The sequence below is a fragment of the Saccopteryx leptura genome, chromosome 12 (genome assembly GCF_036850995.1).
Source record: "Saccopteryx leptura isolate mSacLep1 chromosome 12, mSacLep1_pri_phased_curated, whole genome shotgun sequence".
NCBI classification, from domain to species: Eukaryota; Metazoa; Chordata; class Mammalia; order Chiroptera; family Emballonuridae; genus Saccopteryx; species Saccopteryx leptura.
In genome coordinates, this window is record NC_089514.1 from 15,650,727 (window position 1) to 15,666,511 (window position 15,785).

At 45.5% G+C, this 15,785-nt stretch overlaps 1 protein-coding gene across 6 annotated transcripts in view; it reads left to right on the top strand.

The window, feature by feature from the left end:
* The window catches only part of OSBPL3 (oxysterol binding protein like 3), a 195,086-nt gene that overhangs the window by 90,628 nt on the left and 88,673 nt on the right, over positions 1-15,785 (top strand). For all 6 annotated transcript variants that reach the window (XM_066354321.1, XM_066354319.1, XM_066354324.1 and 3 more), the window contains one exon: positions 15,078-15,317. In XM_066354321.1, the coding sequence (XP_066210418.1) occupies positions 15,222-15,317 (96 nt within the window). In that variant the 5' untranslated portion in view covers positions 15,078-15,221. The remainder of the gene's footprint in view (positions 1-15,077; positions 15,318-15,785) is intronic.

Genomic DNA, 15,785 nt, shown 5'->3' on the forward strand with positions numbered 1-15,785 from the left:
ATGCTGAAGTACCCTACTTTCCCTTTGTGGTTAGGTCACTGAATCATAACAACACCACAGACACAGATCTTATTTCTACTAGTTGACACCTGAGAATTGGGGGAGAATCATGGCCAGCTCGGGAACTTGACTCAGGCAGGGCTTGGATGATATTAAAGGTGAGTTCTGGCCCTGGCTGGTTGGCCCAGCGGTAGAGCGTCGGCCTGGCGTGCGGGGGACCCGGGTTCGATTCCCGGCCAGGGCACATAGAGGAAGCGCCCATTTGCTTCTCCACCCCCCCCCTCCTTCCTCTCTGTCTCTCTCTTCCCCTCCCGCAGCCGAGGCTCCATTGGAGCAAAGATGGCCCGGGCGCTGGGGATGGCTCCTTGGCTGCTGCCCCAGGCGCTAGAGTGGCTCTGGTCGCGGCAGAGTGACACCCGGGAGGGGCAGAGCATCGCCCCCTGGTGGGCAGAGCATAGCCCCTGGTGGGCGTGCCGGGTGGATCCCGGTTGGGCGCATGTGGGAGTCTGTCTGACTGTCTCTCCCCATTTCCAGCTTCAGAAAAATACAAAAAAAAAAAGGTGAGTTCTACAACACTGGGAACCACCTGCATTGAAGAATGTTTGGTGAGAATCTGGTAGCTGGTGAGGACAATAGAGCCCGATGAAACAGAGCCAGCAGCAGAAGCCACTATCTCAAGAAATTCTGTGGCGAGGGCACTGGGAGTGAGTGCCAAGAGGGACAAGGAGTAGGGGCTCCACATTGGAGCAAAGCCCTGGGCGTTGAAGTGGTCAGCCAGTATTGCCAGATAAGAGTGTTTATGAGGAGCAAGTTACTTTCCCATTCTTCAAGCAGGTGTCGGGCTTCTGAAAAGTCTGTTTGAAGTGTTGCAGTATCTATCTCATGATATCCTTGTGAAAGTGGAAAATTAAGGTCTGAGTCAATAGCTTCTCTTCTAGTGAAGGATAGAATTCGTCTAGGTGTGTGACTTGGAATTCTCATAAAAATCATTTAGAGATTACCTTTACCTCCTTCTCCATATCTGCCTGCAAGTGTTCTGTCCTGGAAGTCTACCAGCTTTGAATTGTCCGTCTGTAAACTTCTGAAAGGCTGGTAGGAAGCACCTGTGGCCATTGGGTCTCTTCCCATCTTCCCTTCCCTTTCTTCACGGGCAGTCTCTGACATGCCCCTTTCTGATTCTGAGAGCAAGGGGTTACTGTTTGTGTGTGTCTCTCTCTACCCTTCTCACTTGTCCTAAGGATGTTTGGGGGACTTGAAACTGTCAAGCGAAGGCTAGGGCTCACTCAAGATGATAACATGAAAGGCTTCCTAGAAGCTGAGTAGAAAACTACCCACTATCAGAACATCTTGTCAACAGCCCAGCAAACAGCAGCTTGTATAACTTTCTAGCTTAAAAAAAAAAAAAAAAAGAGGACAATGATTTATTTAAACATTGTCTTATTTCACAATATACTTGAAGTGGTTTCCAAGAATACACCTATGACACAAAGAAATAGTGGGTGGTTGAGAGACTCAGAGCACAGCGACACTAAAGGTCAGGCAAGCACACAGAAATACCCGTCTATTAAGGACGACCAGGAGCGCACCATTAATCTGACTCCATCTGTCCTACTACCCCAAACGAAGAGGGATATGTTCTCAGATATAAATTCTCAGGGTCTAAAAGCCAAGAACAAGCCAGTCGTTTAGGAGTGGCACCCTGATTCCGAGACCCGAACAAGTTGCTCATGAAGGTCCTTTAAAGAAGCCGTTGTCCTGTGTTAATTGGCATCGCCATGTTAAAGAGCCTTCTGAAATATCTAATAAAACAAAAACTAGTTCTTCCGCAAGACTCTGCAGTTCCACTTATTTTAGAAATTGCTCCCTAGCCTCACAAAGAGCAGATCTTGGAGCGCCATTATTAATAGCACAGAGTCAGAAACAACCTGAAGCAGGGGTCCCCAAACTACGGCCTGCGGGCCACATGAGGCCCCCTGAGGCCATTTATCCGGACCCCGCCGCACTTCTGGAAGGGCATCTCTTTCATTGGTGGTCAGTGAGAGGAGCATAGTTCCCATTGAAATATTGGTCAGTTTGTTGATTTAAATTTACTTGTTCTTTATTTTAAATATTGTATTTGTTCCCGTTTTGTTTTTTTACTTTAAAATAAGATATGTGCAGTGTGCATAGGAATTTGTTCATAGTTTTTTTTATAGTCCGGCCCTCCAACAGTCTGAGGGACAGTGAACTGGCCCCCTGTGTAAAAAGTTTGGGGACCCCTGACCTAAAGGAAGAGTAAGTTCAACAAGGCGTAGTCATGCCGTGGAGCCGTGTTGCAGGAACGTATGTATTGTGTATAATAAGTTTGAAAATAAGCCAGCTGCAGAAATGTATGGTATGATACTGTTTATTAGGCAAAAAATTTAAGAAGTCAGAAAAATTGTGAATATGTATGTATAAATAAGGGTAGAGAGGAATTAATTTTGGGTGATAAGAATATGGCTATTTTCTCATCTTCTGATAAAAGAGAAAAGCAGCCTGACCAGGCGGTGGCGCAGTGGATAGAGCATCGGACTGGGTTGCGGAAGGACCCAGGTTCGAGACCCTGAGGTCGCCAGCTTGAGCGTGGGCTCATCTGGTTTGAGCAAAAGCTCACCAGCTTGAACCCAAGGTCGCTGGCTCAAGCAAGGGGTTGCTCGGTCTGCTGAAGGCCCGTGGTCGAGGCATATGTGAGAGAGCAATCAATGAATGACTAAGGTATCGCGACGAAAAACTAATGATGATGCTTCTCATATCTCCGTTCCTGTCTGTCTGTCCCTGTCTATCCCTCTCTCTGACTCTCTCTCTGTCTCTGTAAAAAAAAAAAAAAAAAGCAGCAACTGTGGTGTTATATATGACAATGACCCCTGCATCCCACACTAGCTAGCTCATTGAGAGGTGACTGCCTGACACCTTTATATATTTTTATGTGATTAGCTCATCTAATTGCCTCAACAACCCTTTTAGGGAAATCCTTTAATTATTTCCATTTGTCAAATAAAAACCCGAGAATTAGACTAAAAACCTACCCAAAGCCACTCAGGCTGGCTTTGAACCCGTCTGTTTCAATCCAGAGCTTGTAGTCTTATCACACGCCGCTACAGAATTGCCCAGTATCATAGGGTGGGGTGGCTTGCAGTCCCCTCATTGTAGGTCAATGGCATAACCCCAGAGGACAGTGCAGGAAAATTGTTAGGCAAGAGCCTGGAGGATAAGTATTCTGTGTTGAGGATCAAGGCCTGATCCGTGGGTGTTGACTCTTATAACCAGATGGCAGGGAATGTCTTAATGCAAATAAGGGTCCTAATCGGGATGAAGGACAGCGTGGGCCTTTGCTCACCTCACCATGCCCATGTAGACCGTAGCAGGAAAGGCTCTGTTTAGTCAACACTGTCTTAGTTGTCTGGAGAGCTGTTAGAAAAAGTTTGACGTGATGATTAAGTGTGGGAGTGGGGACTAGAAACGTGATTCCGGCACCTGCCATCTCTGGCTCGAAGGAGTAGCCAAGCAGCAGGACAGAATTGTCGTTGAAAAAGAGTTCAGGGTCTGCTCCGATCCCCTGTCAACAGCATACATGGTGCCTCAGGATTCTATGGCCCGGATAAAACATTAGCCTTGGCAGTGGTTCTTAAACTTGGGCATCAGAGTCACCTGGGGAACTTGTTAGAAACAGATTGCTGGACTTCCAGTCAAGACGGCAGAGTTGGAAAAACGCTGTGTTTGCCCTCTCCCACGACCACATCAGAATCACAACTAAAGGACAGAACGACTGTCACTGAGAACTGCCTGAAGTGTGGCTGAACAGAACTCCTATAACTAAGGATATAAAGAAGCTACCTTGAGACTGGTAGGAGGCGCAGAGGTGCTGAATGCGCTGGTCCCACATCATAGTGGAAGTTAAAAATTCAGAGGGATATCCCCTAAGGAGAGAGGGGTCCCCATGACTTCTGGTGTAAAAACCATCCGGGATTGTGATTGAGTGAGATGGAGGGCTGCCGGAGTCCCTGGTGTTTTTTATTAAATGGCCATTACATGGATCTACTTGCTGAGGGACTCCCTTGCTCTGCATTGTAACACTGGAGCAGCAGCTCAAAAAGCCCAAGGGACATATGGGAAGAGCTGAATTGTTAGGCTTCAGGATGAGAGCTGGAGGGATATCTTTCTCCTGGACAGAAGTGCTGGTAGAAGCTATTGTTCCTTTGCTGAGCCATCCCTCTGCAGGCACAGGCAGGTGCCATATCTGAGTCTCCATCAACCCGGCTAACACTGTTTACCCTACCCAGGTGATTACCCGAGACCCTGGTCCTACCCAACTTCTGAGTCCACCCAAGCCATTTGCAGTGGCTTTTCCATTAAAAAGATGGCTTATCTTGGCTGATGTTGTAGATTTCTCAAAGGCTCACAAGCCCCAAACAAGCAGCATCTGACTTCCACATGCCTCGTACCTCTTGCTACATGGCCCTAAGCCTGACACTAGTGGCAGCCAGCCTTGGTTCTCAGCCTAGCCTCTCCCAGGCACCTGCAGGTCCAGCACAAGTGGCAACCACCAGAAGATCACTTTGTAGCTCTGTAGCTCATTCCAGATGTCCCCGAACAGAGGGAAGGGAGCAGCTGACTTGGCCGGCAGCAGAGCTCCTCCCAAGAGGCCCCAGAACCAACATAGCCAGTGGCCAGCTTCAGAGTACCACCCAGCCACCTTCACAGATGACACACCCAAAAGGCAGACTCGGCAGGCACCAGAGCCCCACTAAAGCAAATATTGCTCCATGGGATCAACCCCTACACAACAGGGCCTTTGCTAGAGTCACAGCCAGTCCATGCAGCCAATTAGCCTGAGGGTCAGTCTCTGCCATTGATTTTCCAATAGCAGTCAAGGGTCAGCTGCAACAGGAGGGCACACACAGCCCACACAAAGAACACTTCAGGAGCACCTGGCTTAGGTGACCAGGGAGACTGTGTCATAGGGCCTTGCAAGACACCTATTACATAAGAACACCGTGCCAAGACCAGGAGACATAACACCTCCACCGAATACATAAAAACAAACACAGGGAGCTAGCCAAAACTAGGGGATGAAAAACATGTTCCGAATGAAAGAACAGGACAAAACTCCCAACAAGAACTAAACAAAATGGAGAGAAGCAATCTCCCAGATGCAGAGTTCAAAACATTGGTTATAAGGATGCTCAGTGAACTCGATCAGAACTTTAACAGAGACAAGAAACATAAAAAAGGCGATTTTTTAAAAAAGCATAGAAAAGATCCAGTTAAAGAAGAAGAATACACTAACTGATCTGAAGCACACATTGGAGGGAGTCAGTGGTGGAGTAGATGAAGCAGAGGATCAAGTCAGAGATTCGGAAGACAAGGTAGCAGAAAACACCCACTCAGAACAGCAAAAAGAAAAATAATTCAAAAAATAAGGATAGTTTAAGGCAGTGGTCCCCAACCTTTTTTGGGCCACGGACCGGTTTAATGTCAGAAAATATTTTCACGGACCTGCCTTGAGGGTGGGATGGATAAATGCACAAATAAAATGATGCGACCGGCATAAAAACTGTGGTATTTTTAAATATAATTGTTGAACTTACCAGACAAGCGTCAAGAGTGAGTCTTAGATGGATGTAACAGAGGGAACCTGGTCATTTTTTAAAAAATAAAACATCGTTCAAACTTAAATATAAATAAAACAGAAATAATGTAAGTTATTTATTCTTTCTCTGCGGTCCGGTACCAAATGGCCCACGGACTGGTACTGGTCCGCAGCCCGGGGGTTGGGGACCACTGGTTTAAGGAGTCTCAAGGACAACATCAAGTGCAACCACATCTGCCTCAGAGGGGTACCAGAAAGAGAAGGGAGAGAGCCACTGGTGTTTCAACAGAGACTCTGCACGGCAGAAGGGATTGGCAAGAAATACTCAGCGAAGAAAAGCAAAGAACTACAACCCAGATTACTCAGCCAGGCTATTGTTTAGAATTGAAGGATAAAAGAGCTTCCTAGACAAGAAAAAGCTAAAAGAGTTCATCACTACCAAAACAGTATTACAAGAATGTTAAAGGGGCTTATTTAAGAAGATGTAGGAAGAAAAAAAAAAAAGATAAAAAATATGAATACTAAAATGGCAATAACTACATACATACATATCAATAATTACTTTAAATGTAAGGGGATTAAATGCTCCAATCAAAAGACATCAGGTTGTCAGATGGATAAGAAAACAAGGCTCACACATATCCAGCCTACGAAAGACCCACTTCAGATCTAAAAAGACAGACAGAAAGTAAAGTGATGGAAAAAAGAGATTTCATGAAAATGGAAACAAACACAAAAAGCGGGGGTAACAATACTTATATCAGACAAAATAGACTTTAAAACAAAGGCTCTCACAAGAGCCAGAGAAGAATCCAGCTCTTCCACTGCTGGGTAATATCTGAAAAAAACCCCAAACACAAATTTGAAAAGACACATACATTCCTATGTTCATTACAGCATTATTTACAACAGCCGAGATAATAACACCCCAAGTGTTTATCCAGGGACAAATGGATACAGAAGAGATGTACGTATGTACAATGGACTATTACTCAGCCATAAAAAGAACGAAATCTTGCCATCTATAACAACAAGGATGGACCTAAAGCACATTATGCTAAATGAATAAGTCATACAGAAAAGGCAAATACTATATGACTTCACTTACATGTGGAATCTAAAAAACAAAACAAAACTAAATGAACAAACAAAATAGAAACTCACAGATAACAAAGAGGATTTTGATGGTTGCTAGACGGAATGGTTTGGGGAGATGGGTGAGTAAGGGAAAGGGATTAAGATTACAAATTGCCAGTTATAGAAACAGTCATGAGGATGTATACTGTAGGGCAGGGGTCCCCAAACTTTTTACACAGGGGACCAGTTCACTGTCCCTCAGACCGTTGGAGGGCCGGACTATAAAAAAAAAAACTATGAACAAATCCCTATGCATACTGCACATATCTTATTTTAAAGTAAAAAAACAAAACGGGAACAAATATAATATTTAAAATAAAGAACAAGTAAATTTAAATCAACAAACTGACCAGTATTTCAATGGGAACTATGCTCCTCTCACTGACCTCCAATGAAAGAGGTGCCCCTTCCGGAAGTGCGGCGGGGGCCGGATAAATGGCCTCAGGGGGCCGCAGTTTGGGGACCCCTGATATGTTATATGGAAATGACTGTTGAAAATGTGGCTGTTTGGTCTGGAGAAGGAGAGGTTTGCTGAGTGGGAGGTGGGAATAGTGGGAATTCAGGACAGGTTCTGGTGAAATACAGGAAGATCTTGTTCTCTGTGGTGACAGAGCACAGATCTGGGACCAGGGTATGGAAATTACCGTGAGACAGATTTCAACTCTGAATGAGAAACCATCTGGAATAATATATTTAAACAGAAAATGGAATCCCGGTTGTGGGAAATGGTCACGCGTTGATGATCTATCTGGCTGGGTTACAGAAAGAATTCCTGCTTTGGGTAAGAAGCTGGGGCTAGAACTTACACTTGGGGTTTGTGATTCTGTGCAATGACCGACTGGTATTTTTGTGTGTTTTGTTCTGTTTACACAGTAAATAAATGGTCCAAGCCCAAACCTAGAGCCTTACATCACTGTCAAACTTTCTGTCCTCTGGAAACATCCCCCAGGAACAGCCAGATAGCATCCCTGGATCTAGCCAGTGGTCCAGAGAGTTGAGGCATATGAGCTGCATTTCACACAGAGGTCCAGGATCAGCCCTCTGAGGGAATTGTGATTAGCACCCACTTCCTGAAACCTCTGATCTTCTGCGGAAATTACAGCCAAATAACCAAAGCCCTACTTGTGATCATGTAGTATTTTGGAAATCAAGATATTTCAGAGAGCGTCATTTCTAAAAAAAATAGATGCATATCCAGAATTAGAATAATTTTCCTTTACCAAAGAAGACCAGAAGATCAGAAATGGATATTCCATTACACATTTTTGGTGTTAATTCAGGACATAACTTAGTTATACATTTTACTGAGAAACTGTGTATTAGCTGGATCTATATGCCATCTGGTCTTCATGGGAGTTGTTTCCAAGGATGGAAACAAAACCAGTTTCTCAAACAAAACATGGCCAAGTATGTGTGGAGACCCCGAGGCCTGATGGATTAATAAATAGCGGTGCTACAGGCCACTGTTTCAAACCTACGAGTTAATTATTAAGTCGCTCTTTTGGACAGCCAATGGTGAAGAATAATGTGGCTTCTATATTTCAGCCTTTCTGTTTTGCTCTAAAGTAAGCATGCTACTTGGATGATTTAAAAAATCTGTTCACACTTGTGTTTTAGGGGATTTGGGGAAATGTTAATATGTTGAAAGACAAAAATGGTTTAAAACTCTATTGAGTCCTTACATAGTTTTGGTTGTAAGAGGGGGATAGGATCTCATCTTTGCCACGGACACCCCTTTCAGAAAGCAGAATAAATGGAACTAACATCCGTTGAGAGTCTTTTTTCTCTTCAAGCCAGGCCCTCGAGCCTCACTTTCTCATTTCCTCCTCCCAATTCCTCATTTCCTACACAGCAAAATGGAAGATCGGAGACGTGAGCACATTTGTCAGAAGCACAGAGTTTGTAGTAAGGGAGCACCAGTTCAAACGTAGCCCTGGCTCCTTGTGAGGCAAATACGTGGTATATATGCCCCTTTGCATCATTTCTCAAACTGTAAAATAAGTCTTAAAATCAGCCTTGGCTCCCAAATGCTTGGCAGTGCCCTGGTCGTCTATTCTTCGCCATTCTTGGTAGAAATCAAGAGTTCTCCTCTCGCTGATGGAGCCCCTGCACAGTGTATGTTTGCATGTCTTATGCCCATTTGAACTTTTAGCTGGGACACTGCTTTCGCCTGGGCCTGACCCATCAGATCCCCAGCTGGGTGACCGAGGTGATAGAGGACCAACTATCCAACTCATCCCAGGGGCACAAGCAGGGCCTGTTAGATTTGACCGAAATGCGTCAGGCTTCACACACCTGTTGGAGTTGCCGACCAGGTGGTCTGTTGAAATGAAAGCAGGTCCCAGGGTGAATTCTGTCACACAGCAGACACTTGTGTCAGGCAGAAGGCACAAGAGCGGCCATAGAGCCTGTTCCAGCTCTGTCCTGGGGCGTGAGGCGAGGACTTGCAGGAGCGCCTTACTCTGGACAGGTCCCACAGCTTTCAGCAGGAGGTGTGGCCCCCACCGCTTGGATCACTGGCCAGGGGGCAGGGAACTTTCTGGGGAGGCTGCAGATGCTCCATTTCTTAATCTGGGGGGATGTGAGGTCAATATTTGCAAATGTAAAATTTCACAAAGCTGTATCTGAGCCCTAAGAATTGTTTATTTTACTATATATAGAAAATAAAGGGGGAAAGAAATCATTGTCCCTAAGTTGTTCACAATCGCTGAGCAGGGGAACTGTTTTGAGCGAGGTTTTCCAAGGAGGGGCCCTGGGGAGGAGTGAAGTCACTCAGGGGTCCTTGTCTGCGCCCACCTCATTATTCCACACTTCACCAGATTGGGGGCCGGGCCCTGGGACAACATCTGACTTCCTTCAGGGCTTTCTCTTCTCTGTTTTACTAAGTCACCTCCCTGAAGTCAGCTAGATGGAGTAGAAGACTCCAGGCTTCCGTGTGACCCCCCTTGCCCTCTGTTTTGGGACTCTCTTCAAGGCAGGCGTCCACGCTGGTAAGCCCCCCAGGCCAGCCCGCGAGGGTCTCTAGGTCGGAAGTCACAGCTGCCTCATTCTACGTGACCACCTCACCCCTGGGACCACTGCTGCCTTCATGCATTATTCTGCCCTGTTTTCAGCAAATCCTTTCTCCAGATTTTGACTGCTTTTGCCCTTTAAGCTGCCCTTGTTAAATTTAACAGAATTTCTGATGAGACTAGGCAGGAAGGTTCTGGGGGATGAAAACCCTATTTTCCTAGACAGTAATTCCAGACTCACCCGGGATGGATGTGGGTGAGGGGCTGTGGATTCCCACCCTTAGAAAAAGAGGCCTGGGTGGGGCCTTCGCACAGGGACCGAGTCAGAGGAGTGCGGGCCCTGGCCCTCTCACAGCCCGGCCCCAGCACCTGTGCTCTGGGAAGTGAAATACTGGGGCGTTAAAAGATAAAAATGACCCCTTTTATCAGCTGTCTCCATGACAGGGTAGTGGAGCTTCTGATTTTTTGGTTTCAGCATCCCTCCGACTCTTGTTTTATTGCTCAAGTGGTCTTTTCCTTCCCTTCTTCACGTGTCACATGCCACATGCCACCTCGTACCATCCCTAATACCAGATCACAGCCTTAAAAAAACAACAACACAGAAACCCTTTGTTGGTGTTCGTAATCCACCGCGGAGCCAGTTGTCATAGCGATGGCTGCCCCCCCTCACATCTCATCTTTTGGGGTACCCATCACTTTCTTTTTCTTAATCTTTCTCAAACAGCAACAGCCAACACTTTTTTGTTTGTTTGTTTGTTTGTTTGTTTGCATTTCTCTGAAGCTGGAAACGGGGAGGCAGTCAGACTCCCGCATGCGCCCGACCGGGATCCACCCGGCATGCCCACCAGGGGGCGATGCTCTGTCGCGACCAGAGCCATTCTAGCGCCTGAGGCAGAGGCCATGGAGCCATCCTCAGCGCCCAGGCCAACTTTGCTCCAGTGGAGCCCTGGCTGCGGGAGGGGAAGAGAGAGACAGAGAGGAAGGAGAGGGGGGAGGGGTGGAGAAGCAGATGGGCACTTCTCCTGTGTGCCCTGGCCGGGAATCGAACCTGGGACTTCTACACGCCAGGCTGACGCTCTACCACTGAGCCAACCGGCCAGGGCCAACCAACACTGTTATTAAATAAAACATTAACATGTCTTTACAGCCTCTCTTGGCTCTTGTGAACTAGATTTGCATTTGCTTCTAACTTCAGACACAGTTCTGTCATGCCCCCGCAAGTAGAGCTGAGATTGGAAGAGGCTGGTCCATTGGGGGATCCAGTGCATAATGGATACAGAGACTTGGCAGGTTTCTATGAAAGCAGCGTGGGAATTAAGTGCTATAACTGCAGGTACCTTGATTTTGTTTTCTGAGATTTTATTTTCTTTCATTCTCTGGGTTTTAATTTACGGCTTTAACTTTTTTTTTTTTTTTAAGAACTAAGTACAGTATTAGTGAAAGGCAGAGGATATTTGAGTGCTTAATAATTAACCAAAAGTTTGGTACAATATCTAACTAGCTGGTTGCTGGACAGTTATATAACACCCTTCTTTTAAAATATACTATGTAAACACTAAGAACAGAATGGATATCAAATTTTTTTTAAATTGTTAACATGCTTGGGAAAGTTGTAGAATTTATTTAAAACCAGCATGTCAAATAAAAACCTGACCTTCAGCCTGACCAGGCGGTGGCGCAGTGGATAGAGCGTTGGACTGGGATGCGGAAGCACCCAGGTTCGAGACCCCGAGGTCGCCAGCTTGAGCGCGGGCTCCTCTGGTTGGAGCAAAAGCTAACCAGCTTGGACCCAGGGTCGCTGGCTCAAGCAAGGGGTTACTCGGTCTGCTGAAGGCCTGCAGTCAAGGCATATATGAGAAAGCAATCAATGAACAACTAAAAAGTCACAACGCGCAATGAAAAACTAATGATTGATGCTTCTCATCTGTCTCCATTCCTGTCTGTCTGTCCTTGTCTATCCCTCTGACTCCCTCTCTGTCTCTGTAAAAAAATAAATAAAAATTAAAAAAAACCCACAAAAACAAAACAAAACAAACAAAAAACACCCTGACCTTCTGACGCCCAAACCGAGCACCTTAATCACCCTTCACTCAGCGCTGTGGGTAGAGTAGCAGTTCACTCCTGAAAAGCTGTGGTGGTGGCAGGTGGCAGTCCCGCTCACACTCTAAGGATGCCCTGTCTCTGTCCTGGCCGATCCCCTCCCCCAGAGGTTGGCACGGGGCGTGGAAGGGAGTGGGGTGCTACTCCCTCCTCGAGCCTGGGTTAGGCTGCGCTCTCTCCGGAGGTTTCCTGGTTCAGCTCCTCAGTCCCCTTAGAGCCCAGTGCGGGGGCAGGAGCTGTCATCACCTGCCCAGCCACAAGGCATGCCAGTTCCCAGTGCCCAGGCTGAAGGTCTGGGATCTAACCCAGATTCAGTCTCTTACCAGCTGCGTGACTAGGCTAGTTACCTACCTTCTCAGAGACTCAGTTTCTTTGTTTTCTCCTCTGTAAAATAGAGATAATGGTCTCCAACCAGAATGTTGGTTAAATGAGACAATATGTGTGGTCATTGTTTTTATTACTAATATACTGACGGATGATATGGAAAACCATTCCTCCCAATGGTTTCTGTTACGCCATGTAATAGTTCTTTTTAGAAGATATTTCCAAAAACCTTTGGTAGAACAAATCTCCCATCTCACCCCCATTTTCCCCAAAAAATATTTTTAAAAATTGTAGTAAAATACATATGACATAAAATTCACTTTTAAACCATTTTTAATTATGTAATTCAGTGACATTTAGTATATTCACAATGTTGTGCGACTGTCACCATTGTCTAGTTCCAGAGTATTTCCATCACCCTGAAAGGAAGTCACCTAGCCATCGACTAGTCACATCCCAACCCCCAGTTTCCCCAGCACCTGGCAACCACTAATTGGCCTTCGGTCTCTATGGATTTGACTCCTCTGGATAGTTTATAGCAGCAATTCTCAACCTGTGGGTCGCGACCCCGGCGGGGGGCAAAGAACCAAAACACAGGGGTCGCCTAAAGCCATCGGATATACATATTTTATTTAAAAATGTATTGTATAGTAAATATGTATTTTCCGATGGCTTTAGGCGACCCCTGTGTTTTGGTCCTTCGATCCCCGCCGGGGTTGCGACCCACAGGTTGAGAACCGCTGGTTTATAGGAACAGAAACATACAACATGTGACCTTTTGTGACTGGCTCCTTTCACTTAGGGTAACATTTTTAAGGTTCACAGGAGTATATAGAATGTATCAGTACTTCATTCCTGAATAATATTCCGTTGTATAGATATACTTGTCTTATTCCCTCCAACTGCTGTAACAGAATACCACAGGCTGGGTGGCTTAGAAGCAACAGAAATCTATTTCTCACAGTTCTGGAGGCTGAAAGTTCAAGATGAGGGTACCAGCAAGGTCAGAGGGCCTTCTTCAGGTTGCAGACTTATCATTGTGTCCTCACATGGAGGAAGAGGCTAGGGAGCTCTGTATGGTCCTTTTATAAGGGCATTCTTTCCATTCAGCAGGGCTCTGCCCTCAGGACCTAAGCACCTCCCAAAGGCCCCACCTCCTAATATCATCACCTTGGGCGTTAGTACTTCAACTTTGGGGGGCACAAACATTCAGACCATAGCATATACCATAAGTAGTTTATCCAATTCTTCAGTTTATGTACATTTGGGTTGTTTCTACCTTTGGCTATTGTGAATAGCATTGCTATATGAACATTCTTGTACACATTTTTTGTTTGAATACCTGTTTTCAGTTCTTTTGGGTATATACATAGGAGTGAAATTGTTGGATCGTATGATAATTCCACATTTAACTTTTGAAAGAAAACTGCCAGACTGTTTTCAACTATGGTTGTTCATTTTAAATCCCTCACAGGAATATCTGAGGGTTCCAATTTCTGTTTTTCTTTTTAAGATTATTTTTATTGATTGATTTTACAGAGAGAGGAGGAGGGTAGGCGGGAGCGAGAAGTATCAACTCATAGTTGCTTCACTTTAGTTGTTCATTGGTTCCTTGTCATATGTGCTTTGACTGGACAAGCCCAGGGTTTTGAACCTGTGACTTCAGAGTTCCAGGTTGATGCTCTATCCATTGTGCCACTATAGGCCAGGCATCTTTTTTATTTTTATTTTTATTTTTTTTATTTATTCATTTTAGAGAGAAGAGGGAGAGACAGAGAGAGAGAAGGGGGAGGAGCTGGAAGCATCAACTCCCATATGTGCCTTGACCAGGCAAGCCCAGGGTTTCGAACCGGCAACCTCAGCATTTCCAGGTCAACGCTTTATCCACTGCGCCACTACAGGTCAGGCCGCCAGGCATCTTTTAAAAAAATATTTATTGGCCCTGGCTGACTGGCTCAGTGGTAGAGCATCAGCCTGTCATATGGAAGTCCCGGGTTCGATTCCTGGTCAGGGCACACAGGAGAAGCACCCATCGGCTTCTCCACCCCTCCCCTTCTCACTTCTCTCTCTCTCTCTCTTTCTCTCTCTTCTCTTCCCCTCCTGCAGCCATGGCTCAACTGAAGTGAGTTGGCCCCAAGTGCTGAGGATGGCTCCATGTCCTCCACCTCAAGTGCTAAAAAATGACACTGGTTATAACGGAGCAATGCCCCAGATGCTCAGAGCATCACCCCCGGTGGGCTTGCTGGGTGAATCTCGGTCAGGCTCATGTGGGAATCTGTCTCCATCTCCCCTCCTTTCACTGAAAAAAAGAGAGAGAGATTTTTATTTATTGATTTTACAGAGGATGGGGGGTAGAATGGGAAGTATCAACTCATAGTTGTTTCACTTTATTTGTTGGTTGATTGCTTGTAGTAAGTGCCAGGAAACCAGGCAAGCCCAGGGTTTCGAACGGGCAACCTCAGCATTCCAGGTCGACATTCTATCCACTGTGCCACCACAGGCCAGGCCGAAATTCTTTTAAAACTTGTTATTTTGTGGGAGTTTTTTTTTCTTTTCTTAAATTCATAATAGCAATGATAGTGGTATGAGGTGGTATCTTGTGGTTTGGGATGGTTTTGTAGTGTTGATTTTATATGTTCCTGAGCTCACCCTTTTTTACTGCACAGTGTTCTAAGCCTGTCTTTCTGCAAATCAACATAGAAAGCCACCTACACGTAATTTCTAATAAGAGGGAGGTGTAAACTGCCCTTTCCTTCACAGCCCCTGGTGTCACTGCCTCGTGGCTCTGCAATCTGTCCTATGGACAAGCCACTTACCGACAACCGATGGCTAATTATAGATAATGCCTGATGCCTCTGACCTTCTGGCTAATTTTTTTTTTCTTTTGATTTCAGGGATTTCCTCTGGGTCATCCAAAATGCTTTCAAAACGTGTTGGATGAGAGCTGAGCCACCTGCCTATTTGAGACTTCCGTTCTCTCTGCTCCGCTGTCTTCTGATGGCATTCTGACTGCATCGAGGCCACGCAACCAGCTGCTCATGATGAGTGATGAGAAGAACCTTGGGGTGTCCCAAAAACTGGTCTCCCCTTCAAGGAGCACAAGTAGCTGCTCCTCCAAGCAGGGAAGCCGGCAGGTAAAAGTTTTAACTGATGCAGATCTTAAGATGCAGATTTAAATCAGGATGTTTGCAGATTTAAATAAGCAAGTGTGCGTATTCACTTTGGGAACTCCTACTTCTCAGCGTGGGAGCATTTCCTTCCAGTCATATCTTAATTATATGAGAAGAGTACATTTTAGATGATTTTAGTAATGCAACTTGAGTGCCTACCAGAGGGAAAGAACTGTATCTGGCTCTTCGCATTATTTTACTCAAGCCTTGTGAGTGTCTTCCAACACAGATATTAATATCCCTGTTTTCTCCATGAGGAAGCTGAGTCAGAGTGACTGAGATATTTTCTTAAGGACACACAGCTAGTAAGTGGCAGAGCAAGAAACCAAAGCTCAGTCTGTTGGACCCCAGAGCCCCCCGTTTCATTTATACCCTACTAACCAAAACAAACAAACAAACAAAAAAGTCACTTTTACAGTCATTATAATATCC